This window comes from Plecotus auritus, assembly GCF_963455305.1.
Source record: "Plecotus auritus genome assembly, chromosome: 9".
Taxonomy (NCBI): domain Eukaryota; kingdom Metazoa; phylum Chordata; class Mammalia; order Chiroptera; family Vespertilionidae; genus Plecotus; species Plecotus auritus.
The window spans coordinates 138,335,887-138,347,500 of record NC_137783.1 but is presented as its reverse complement, the minus strand read 5'-3'; the positions used below and the strand labels follow the sequence as shown (position 1 = coordinate 138,347,500).

Sequence of the window (11,614 nt, the reverse complement as noted above, 5' to 3'; positions counted from 1 at the left end):
ACACCAGGAAATGGCTCAGCAGAGCATTTCTAATCATACTATAGTAGTTACTTAAAATGAAATAAATGAAAGAAGTTTACCATTACTTACAATTTTGTCATAAAAGTCTTTGGGAAGTTTGGAAAGAATTTCTACTGCTTCCAAAAGCTCATAAGCATCTATCTGTGGCACCTCATCACCATCATCACCACCTTCCAGGAGAAAAACAACAAAAATGGATGGAATGATTTTATTTCTGTTATCAGTCCTTTCACACCTCTGATGAAATCCTGATACAGAATTATTAGTACTATATGCAACTTATATTTTATTAAATGGTAGTCCTACAAAGTATGCCTAGTGAACATAGGTTTTTGTGGTAGGGCCTGTTCTTGCCAATTTTTATAGAGACCAGTGTTTAAAATGGGCTTACCTCCCTCAGCATCTCCACCAGCAGACTGTTGCTGTTCCAATTTCGCTTGTAATTCTTGCTGGGAACGCAGAAACCGAGTTGGTTTAGGAGCACCTGTTGGCAGTTTGACCCATTCTTCTTCTAGTTCTTTCAACTGTAAATATAATAAAATATTTTAAAAACATTATCTACATCTCTACCATTAGATAACATACTTATTTATATTTACTTACGTAAGAACTTAATTTCTTATTTATATGGCTCTAAAGCAGTGGTTCTCAACCTTTCTAATGCCGCGATCCTTTAATACAGTTCCTCATGTTGTGGTGACCCCGAACTATAAAATTATTTTCGTTGCTACTTCATAACTGTAATTTTGCTACTGTTATGAATCGTAATGTAAATATCTGTGTTTTCCAATGATCTTAGGCGACCCTGCTAGCGGTTCTCAACCTGTGGGTCACGACCCACAGGTTGAGAATCGCTGCTGTAGAGCCTAAGACCACCGGAAAACACAGATATTTACATTACGATTCATAACAGTAGCAAAATTACAGTTATGAAGTAGCGACGTAAATAATTTTATGGTTGGGGATCACCACAACATGAGGAACTGTATTAAAGGGTCGCGGCATTAGAAAGGTTGAGAACCACTGCTCTAAAGGGACAAGATAAATTTAAATTGTGTACATTTTGTAGCATAAGACAAAATGACTTATATTTACTACACTGAAGATGTATGGCTAAGCACACAGAAAAAAGAAAATTCATTTTTTTTGGACACCCTTATTAGTTCATGAATTCAGATATATTTGTATCAGATAAAGATTATAATAAATTATAATAAAAAAAGAAATTAATTTTGTCTAAACAGATATTAAATCCTGCTACCAATAGCATTATAAAGGGATCTTTTAAACTGCTAGATTCAAGACTAACATCCAGGAATCACCAAATGCATGGTATTTAACTTGAGAGGACAAAGTAACAATAGAGACAGTTGGCTATGCTCAGAAGAATCAACTGATTTAAAAAAATAATGATTTGTAAGGATAGAATATCAACAACAATAAGAAGGAAATATCTTCATATATTAACCTTATGCAAAAACTTTGTGCCTCACCTGGACAGAGTTTATATTTTGTAATGGGGGTCTCAGAACATCCCGAATCCATCTGTAAATCTCCACAGCAATTAGTTTGGCTTCATCTCGCACACCCTTGTCTCGAGATTCGAAGAGTTTTGGCAACACTTTGATAATTGGCTTAAGCAAGATGATTTTGGAACCAAATTCACTAAAAGTAAAATATTGGAAAAACAATTGTCAACATGCTTGCTTGGGTAAAGTGTTAGCTTTCATTCACACAAACATACCTATATATTATAGAATTATATAAGTTGAGTTTTAAGGCAGAAAAGAAGGGAATTCATAACCACATCTATGTTTATATGTCATTATTCCAAGAATACTATTTAATGTCTTGGGTCCAAAATAATATTACTATATTATTTATTTTTAATATTTTTGTTGATTTTTAGAGAGAGAGGAAGGGAGAGGAGAGGGAGAAAGAGAAACATCGATGTGAAAGCAGAACATCAAATGGCTGCCTCCTGTGCACCCTCCTATCAGGGATTGAGCCTGAAACCCAGGCATGTGCCCTGACCAGGAATCCAACCAGGAACCAGAAACCTTTTGGTGCATGGGACAATGCCCAACTAACTGAGCCACATTGGCCAGGTCAATATTACCATTTTAAAACTAACTTTCTAGATAACTAGAGTAGGAATAATTCAAGTCCTTAAAGAACCAACACTTTTGTAATATCTTAAATATACATGCATATACATATAAAAGCATAAAAATATAAACAAATACATTTATAAATATTTAGATGAGTGAAATCTGCTTTCTTTTTTCTCTTCTTTTTAATAGTTCTTACAATTAAGGTGGTTCGCTCAACTCAATAGATAACTAATCCTGGCAGTATGTGGTTTCATTCCTGATTTTAAAGCTATCACACTGTAACTCCAGGCAAGTTAAACCTTTTTGCTTCAGTTTTCCATGGGAAAAATAGTTGTATTCCGACTTCTTTAAGAAAGGTAACACAATTATTTATTTATCTACTTAATTATTTTTTCCAGCAAAATAAAATTCCAGTTTATTATTGTACAACACTGTTTCACACACATCAAAAAGGCCAAATAAACAAATAGCAACTTCTAGCCAAAAAAAAGAAACCTTTAATTTTGGGCCCTTTTAACCATTTCATATAAACCCAACTACTTATAGTACAGCCAAGTGCATACACAGAAAGTTACTGGAATGCTCAGAGTAAGATTTTTGTTGTTGTTTTTGCTTTTTACAAGTTTTTTTTTCTCCTTTGGGATTATAATGAACATGGTCACTCCACAAATAAAGTCAGAAATAGGATAGAGAATGTTCCAAAGGCTGGCTTGGTCATCGCAAGGTCATTAAAAATGGCTAACTCCTAACAATATGTACAAAAATATAAAATGTAAATAAAAAATACAAATTTTCCTTTTAAAAATACTTTTAAGAAAAAACACAGGGCCTTAGAAGTTTTGGTTCTTTGAGTGACAAAGAGCACATGTCATCTGTGACTCTTGAAGGTGATCAGGTTTAGATTCTGAGATGGTAAGTGGGGGGTGAATAGGTCACAGTGGCCTTTTTTGGGGAAAAATTTTAACTTTTCCTTTTTTGCTGTTTAGCCATCCTCACCAGTCTTCTGCTTCTTGGTGTCAACATCGTCATCCTCATCATTTTCAGCTGCCTGTTTGCCAGTAGCTGCCTCAGTCTCCTCAACTTCATCTCCATCTTCTTCCTCCCTATCACCTTCCTCCTGCTCTTCCTCACCTCCTGCTCCTCATTTTCCTCATAGCATTCCCATTAGCAAGTGTGTCTCTTCCATTCTCTGCCTCCTCCACAACTTCTTTCTCCTTTTAGCCCTTGGTGGTGATGTCAGAGCTGGCGTCCATGGCCACATCTGACATGGTGGGGCATGCCGGTGATCCGCAGTGGATTTTTTAAAAAGGACTCTGGCGAAAAAGCTGCTGGAGACCGCAGTGGCAGAGGAGGCGTGGGGCGGAGGTGGCTACAGCCAAGGGAGAGGCGGCCACAGGAACAATGCAAAGATGGCTTTTCAGAGCAGCCAGAGGAAAGGTAACACTTTAACTTTATATATCTGTCACATGCTATATTTTTAAGTTCCCAACTTGCCAAATTTAGCTTTCTGATTCACTGTTAACATCTCTGAATAACATTCTGGAGCAAGAGGAATTTAGTTATAAAAGAACACTGAAATTCTCTAGTAAGACCCATATATATTATTCATCTATGATCTAACTAATGGGTACACATACATTTATCTCAAATGTATAAATACAACAAAATTTTTCAGTAATAGCTACTGACATATTCCAACAGGCAAAAAAAGGAGACTGTGAAAATACTCTCTCTAGAAAATGATACTTAACAAGACACCTGATTGTGAAAATAGTTGAAATATAGATATCTTAACATGAAACTCAACTAGTTGCCTATGATGATAATAAACCATTCTTTTTAGGGATACTCAACATGGTGCCTGAAGAATCTAACATTTGGGATTCTTAATTTTTCTTTACATTATTACTGTTTCACCTGATTTTTTGTTTCACTATCCTTGCCTGCTTCTGAAAGATAAAAAACAAACAAACAAACAAAAAAAACCAAACAAAAAAAATTTGGACCAGGTCTAGATGGAAAATACCTTAAAAAATTAATTTTGGTACTAAACACATTACTACAGAAAAAAACAAAAGGGTTCTAGAAGCCCGTTTTAGGGGCCACAGAACAATATTTGGTCTCCTGAAACTATCACTAACAGATAGCTTAAGGAAGCTCTGGAATCTAGGATTGAACATTTGGTCTCAAAGTTCTTTTTTTTTTTTTTAAATATATTTTATTGATTTTGTACAGAGAGGAAAGGAGAGGGATAGAGAGCCAGAAACATCAATGAGAGAGAAACATTGATCAGCTGCCTCCTGCACACCCCCTACTGGGGATGTGCCCGCAACCAAGGTACATGCCCTTGACCGGAATCGAACCCGGAACCCTTCAGTCCGCAGGCCGACGCTCTATCCACTGAGCCAAACCGGTTTCGGCAAGGTCTCAAGGTTCTTGAAGGTCTGAGAGAACTGTCTAGTTCCACTTATAAATTCTGAGATGCTTTAGGACAAATAAAGAACCACACAGAAATGGGACTAAATAACATCTATAAGAAAGATGTAAGAAGATATGTCTAACTTGTTCTTTTTCTACCCTTATTCTCCTAGTCAGCTTAAAATGAAGTAACCAGAGTTTATAGCATTCTACATTAAAAACTTCTAATTAAAAGGTAGAAGACTATAGTATAATATATATTTTATTAGAGATCCAATACTAAGGGCAGAACAGATCTACTGATACAAGCACAGTTTTGATAATCAAGTCAATTCACTAAATTTCTAAGATAAGAACCAGCATACTATTTACTATTTATAAAAATACATGCCTACTATCCTATCTAATAAAAGAGAAACATGCAAATTGACTATACCTCCGCCACGCCCACCAGCCAATCAGGAACAAGTATGCAAATTAACCCAACAAATATGGTGACAGCCATGGAGCTGGAGCAAGCAGGAGGCTTGGGTTGCCCCCAGCGATGGAGGAAGCCAAGCTTCCTGCCGGCCCTGGCCTCCGCTCAAGGCTACAAAGTTTCAATTATAGAAGATAAATAAATCCCAGATACCAGGGCCTCTGCTTGCGTCGCCAGGGGCATGGCCGGCCTGCAAACCACCACAGGCCCCTCGCCCAGGCTACCCCACGCCCCAAGGGAACCCCCACCCTGATCTGGGACACCCTTCAGGGCAAACCAGCCGGCCCCCACCCATGCACCAGGCTTCTAGCCTATCAAATAAAAGAGTAATATGCAAATTGATTATCACTCCAACACACAAGATGGCTGCCCCCATGTGGTCAAATATGGCCGCCACAAGATGGCCAGCAGGGGAGGGCAGTTGGGAGGGACCAGGCCTGCAAGGGAGGGCAGTTGGGAGAGATCAAGCCTGCAGGGGAGGGCAGTTAGGGGTGACCAGGCTGGCAGAGGAGGGAAGTTGGGGGCGACCGGGCCTGCGGGGAAGGGCAGTTGGGGGGAACCCAGGCCTGCAGGGGAGAGTAGTTGGGAGGGACCAGGCCTGCAGGAGAGGGCAGTTGGGGGGGGACCAGGCCTGCAGGGGAGGGCAGTTAGGGACAATCAGGCTGGCAGGGGAGCAGTTAGGCATCAAGCAGGCTGGCAAGGGAGTGGTTAGGGGGTGATCAGGCTAGCAGGCAGAAGCGGTTAGGGGCAATCAGGAAGGCAGGCAGGTGAGCAGTTGGGAGCCAGCAGTCCTGGATTGTGAGAGAGATGTCCGACTGCCTGGAATTGGGCCTAAACGGGCAGTCGGACATCCCTGGAGGGGTCCCAGATTGGAGAGGGTGCAGGCTGGGCTGAGGGACACACACCCCTGTGCACGAATTTCGTGCACCGGGCCTCTAATCTATTTATATAAAAAGCTAAGCAACTGGCTGACCACCGAGTAGGTATGACGTGAACTGACCACCAGGGAGCAGATGCTCAACGCAGGAGCTGCCAAGCAACAGCAACTTTGCAGAGTGCACTCTCGCACTCCAGGACCCCTCAGGGGATGTCGGACTGCCGGTTTCGGCCCGATCCCCACAGGCCAGGCCGAGGGACCCCACCTGCTGGAGGGACCCCACTCACTCCGCAGACACCCTTCGAGCCCCGGCGCTGCCTCAGGTGCGGCCGGCTGGGGAGAGACCACGGGAGGTTGGCTTCAGGGCGTGTCTGGCTTATCTCGCCCAGTCCTGCCCCGCCGGCCACCTTCTAACTAATTTCTTTTCAATGTGCACGAATCTGTGCACCAGGCCTCTAGTACTATAATAATAGGCTAGACATGAGAAAACATTTATTTCACAAGAATATAAGTGAAAGTCAAATTTTATAAAAGAACATTATGAACCAAATAAAAGACAACTTAAACGTTTAAGATAGAAATTGAAGATAGTTTAACAAAATTTAAAAATTTTGATACTTTCATGTAAGATAAACACCAAAGGAAGCATTTTCTCCAAGAAGTAGGTCATATACAAAATCATAAGAGAGTTGAGATGATCTTCACTTCCGTAGGTCACATATTTAGGGCTTCAGTAGAGCTGTTTTCTAAAGTAGTGGTCACCAACCTTTTGGACCTCGCAGACACCACTGGTTGGCGACTGCTGTTCTAAAGTATCTCACGTGGATGGTTTGGGGAACAGGATATCAGATAAGGACTGCCAAATCAGAACAAACTAGTAGTTTGTCTAATTCAGATTTCCACAGCAAATTACAACCACTTATTCAAGAAAAAATTCACTGCCAAATTCTAGGGCTGAAAATAACTTATTATACAAGAGTAAAAGTTATTTTCTATTTGCTATTGCTGTACTTCTGTTTAAAGGTGTATAGCATTTGCTTCTATTTTATAAAAAGGCACCTAAATAAAGGTCAACAAACTGTGGATAGCCAATACTTCAAAGTATATAAATTTATGTCAGAGAAAGAGCTGCTTAAATACCCTGAGGAGTGCTTTTCAACAAAAAGGCCAATTCATTATCTAAAAACAGGTCAGAAATATTCCCTGTTCATCTTCATTAGAAAGGAATTTAAGCCCTAGCTGGTTTGGCTCAGTGGATAGAGCATCAGCCTGTGGACCAAAGGGTCCCGAGTTCGATTCCAGTCAAGGGTACATACCTTGGTTGCAGACTCCTCCCTGGCCCCGGCCCTGGTCAGGGCGCATGCAGGAGGCAACCAATAGATGTGTTTCTCTCACATCAATATTTCTCTCTGTCTTTCCCTCTCTCTAACATCAATGGAAAAATATCCTCAGGTGAGAATTAAAAACAAAACAAAACAAACCCACAAAAAAATAAAGTCCCCTACTATGGAAGGAAGGAAGGAAGGGAGGGAGGGAGGGAGGGAGGAAAGGAATTTAAATAAAATAATTATGCAACACCCTTGAAGGCTAAAATTACTGAATACAAAGTGCCACACTCGAGGAATGAGTTCAGCTTTTTCAAGTCACTTTCCTGATTGGTATGGCATGCCAAGTCAAGTCTAGCAGTTTTCATTTCTGTTTAAACCAGGAACCCAAACTCAACTGAGACACTAGTTAATAGAACTAATGCAAAAAGAAAAGGTCTTACCTTAAGGCTTTCCTCAGTGTCTCTATACAGGCCACTATAATCTTGGGGTTCTTATTGTCCAGGCCTTTTAGGAGCTCTTCTTGCACAGTCTCTCCTTTCTCAATCTCTATGTACATCAGACAAATCTCGATACCTAGCTCCTTGGCTTTGGCTTTGGGTTGGTTGAACACTTTACTTACAACACCTGATACAACTTCTCCTGTAGTTCTGTAATATAGATTATAAACAACCACCACACACACAAAAACACACTTCAGTAGGAAGAGCTAGAAAAGATCATGTAAGTCAGTGTGTGTGTGGAGAGGGGGGGAGGGCGATACACAGTTACTTTTTAAAATGCTTAAACGAGTCTCTAATTTTTAAATTTATGTTTGAAGATATTAAAAAACTAGGATTGAACATTTGGTCTCAAGGTTCTATTACACAAGAGTAAAGTGCAAAGGTTTAAGACATTCATACCGGACAATAACACAGAACCATAGACTGTTTATAAATGTAGAAAATTCAAACAAGAAAACAAAAAAAAAATCCCTTGAAATTCCACAACTTCCAGATCTTTCATACACACACAGATATATCATACAAAAATAGGATTATCAAGTTCTCGATTTTGTGAAATTTAAAAAAATAATAATTTTAAACACCCCTTAAGGGAATTTCTTCACAGAAGGTAGAAACTCAAGATCTGATTTTTAATTTGTTCCCCTTTAGAGATCTCAGGTACTTCTGAGAACAGATAAAGACTGAAAACAAAACAAAACAAAACACCAAAAGCCTCACAAGTATCAAGTAACTATGAAAGTAAGAAAATGAATATAATCTAAAAGTGCTAATAACTAAGAACAGTGATCCATAAATATACATAGATTAATCCAGGTAGCACCAGATAGGGTTTTTTAACGGAACAGTTGAAAAGAAACTACTTACTTTCCTGCTACATGGGCATTTTCGACATAAACAAGTGCAGCTTCTAATCCTTTCAACTGAACCACTGCATTGGAATCAGTCACAAATTTTTTGATCAATCCTAAAAATTTGGACCATTCTGGGCTCTTTTCATCTCTTATTTTCTGGAAGATCTTCAGGGCCTCTTCATACCCATTTAACCTTGCTTTCCACAGCTAAAAGAAACATTATGTTTTGAAAAACAAAACTTAATAATACTATTATTATTTATTGTTAATTAAGGGGAAGGGAAAAATAACTACCCTATACCAGGTAATCTAAACAAAAGACCTCATGAGTGGAAACAAAAAAGGAGTTAAGGAAATTCAGATACTTTTTAAAAAAAATTAGCTAATAAACTTTTTCTTGTAAATATTTAGTATTTATGACATTCTACTAGGGTCATCTAAAATTCATAACAGGCCATTATAAATGTATTTCCATTGGATACAAAGTATTCAAGTATTATTACTTCTTTAGAACATGGCATTAAAGATGTGATAGTTCAAACATGAATCATCCTGCTGAAACTGCCCAATCTCCAAAAGTACGTTGTTTTCAGTTGTACTGTGTAATCATTGGGCAGGTTTTTACTACACTACACGGTATAACTGCAGACAAAACAAGCCAATATACTGAAATTTGAGTTCCAGAAAAGTCTCACCTTGTGTTCACATTTCTGATCAACAGGCAGTTTCAACCATTCACTGTCATCTCCCATTGTGCTTCCAGTTTCTCCTTAGAATTAAGAGTAATTCCTGGTCAAATAAAAATCGATACCTATTAATTCTAGCATCTAGCAGTCTCTTAAGACAAAATGATTTTTCTCAGGTTTTTATTTTATCATGATGCACCAATAAAATTTAAAACCCATTCTTTGTTTATATACCCATTTAATTACATTAATAGAGCATTTTAAATGTAAACACACAGAAAAGTCAATAAAAAACTCTAAATAAATCTAGAAAGGATATGTCTGTTTTTTTTTTTTTAAAAAAAGGTGCTTAAATATTTTCCCAATGGGAACTTCTTAGATACATGACAAAGATAGAATAAAACAGAAGAGCTGAGCTACTTGGCCTCTTAAAAGGACAAGATAAGATGGCCCTGGCCAGGTGAAGTCAGGTAGCTCAGTTGGTTGGAGCCTCATCTCGATATGCCAAGGTTGTGGGTTTGATCCCTGGTCATGGCACACACAGAAGCAACCAATGAATGCATTAATAAATGGAACAACAAATCAATGTTTCTCTCTCTCTCCACCCCCTTTCCTCTCTTTCACCTTCCCCTCTTTCTCTCTCAAATCAATTTTTAAAAAAGGGCAAGAGTTTCAAAGAATGTCATACTTTCAACTGTTAACCTAAAATTCCTTATAGAAAGTAATCAATATGGAAAAATCTCAATGCTACCCAGCTCTCTATCTAATTATGGCAAATATGACTTTAGTCAATGTTTATGTAAATTAGTAAAAAATTAAACCCCTGAATAAACTATTCCTTTGTAAACTTTATATTTAAACAATTTTTTAGAGAGGTTTATAGTCAATATTTAATAACTTTATGCTATTTATTTAGATAACATTTATTTCTGCTTATAAAAGTCATTTATGCTAACTGCAGAAAATCTGGAAAGTACAGGAAATATTAAAGAAGAAAAGTATTAAAACGTAATTTCACCACTTTGATGAACACTAAAGTGTGTGTCCACTTGAGTCCTTCCAGACTTTTTTCAATGCATATCTATAAAACCCTAATAAGCAAACAGACCGAACGGCGGAACAACTGGTCACTATGATGTGCGCTGACCACCAGGGTGCGCGTGTGGAACATGGCGGGTGTTGGCAGCAGGTGGCAGAGCGCGGAACATGGTGGGTGTCGGCCATGGCAGGATGGTGGCACAGGTGAGCTGGGGCGCCAGACCAAGGCAGGGCTCCGGTTGCTGTCATAGGTGCGAGCCTTTGGTGGTTACTGAAAATTCTTTGCTCTGCGTGCCACGGGCCCACCTGGCACTTGCACCTGCTGCTGGCGCCGGCCTCACTCACACCCACTGCCAGCGCTGGCCCCACTTGCACCCACAGCTGGAGCCGCCACTCGGTGCTGTCAGTGGGTGCGAGCTATAGCTGCCAGCCCTGATCACCCCTGAGGGCTTCTCCACTTCCCCCTACTCCTGAGGGGCAATTGGGGCAGCAGCTGCTGGTTGCACTAGTTGCTGGTGCTAGCCCCAATCGCTCTGCGCTGTCAGCGGGTGCAAGCAGGGCAGGCACTGTCAGTGTGTGGGAGCTGCAGTGGCCGGAGCGGGGTTGCCCACAGATAGGGGACCGGGGGCGTTGTGGGAAGGGCTGGGCGGGGGCGCTGAGGATGGGCTGAGACCCGCCCCTGTGCCCAACGCAGTCTCTCGGCTCACAGTTCCTTTCAAGGTGCACAAATTCGTGCACTGGGCCCCTAGAACAGTATATAAAATACATGAAAAAAAGAGGGATAAACCTCTTGCAATCTTTTTCTTTTTAAAAAATATTTTTTAGTTTCTTCATTAAAATAATTTTTAGAGTTTTCTTTTTAAATGTCTTTAGGATGTGTGAAGAGATTAACCAAAGATCTTATATGCATACTAGAGGCCCGGTGCATGAAATTTGTGCATGGGGGGAGTACCTCAGCCCAGCCTTCACCCTCTCCAATCTGGGATCCCTCTCACAATCCAGGGCTGCTGGCTCCCAACTGCTCGCCTGCCTGCCTTCCTGATTGCCCCTAACCGCTTCTGCCTGCCAGCCTGATCACCCCCTAACCACTCCCCTGCCAGCCTGATTGATGCCTAACTGCTCCCCTGCCAGCCTGTTTGCCCCTAACTGCCCTCCCCTGCAGGCCTGGTCCCCCCCAACTGCTCTCCCCTGCAGGCCCGGTCACCCCCAACTTCCCTCCTCTGCCAGCATGGTCACCCCTAACTGCCCTCCCCTGCAGGCTTGATCGCCCCCAACTGCCCTCCCTTGCAGGCCTGGTCCC

The 11,614-nt window shown here is 40.5% G+C and overlaps 1 protein-coding gene and 1 pseudogene across 7 annotated transcripts in view; both read right to left on the bottom strand.

Moving 5' to 3' along the window:
• The window catches only part of CKAP5 (cytoskeleton associated protein 5), a 91,770-nt gene that overhangs the window by 57,668 nt on the left and 22,488 nt on the right, over positions 1 to 11,614 (bottom strand). For 5 of the 6 annotated variants that reach the window (XM_080642831.1, XM_080642834.1, XM_080642833.1 and 2 more), the window contains exons 2-7: positions 9,286 to 9,379; positions 8,604 to 8,797; positions 7,677 to 7,883; positions 1,515 to 1,686; positions 413 to 545; positions 91 to 191 (exon numbers count right to left, since the gene is read on the bottom strand). In XM_080642831.1, the coding sequence (XP_080498957.1) occupies positions 91 to 191; positions 413 to 545; positions 1,515 to 1,686; positions 7,677 to 7,883; positions 8,604 to 8,797; positions 9,286 to 9,342 (864 nt within the window). In that variant the 5' untranslated portion in view covers positions 9,343 to 9,379. The remainder of the gene's footprint in view (positions 1 to 90; positions 192 to 412; positions 546 to 1,514; positions 1,687 to 7,676; positions 7,884 to 8,603; positions 8,798 to 9,285; positions 9,380 to 11,614) is intronic. The other variant, XM_080642836.1, reaches the window with a different exon arrangement.
• Positions 3,118 to 3,403, bottom strand: LOC308257768 (annotated as a pseudogene). The gene has a single exon. The product of its transcript is annotated as an uncharacterized misc_RNA (transcript).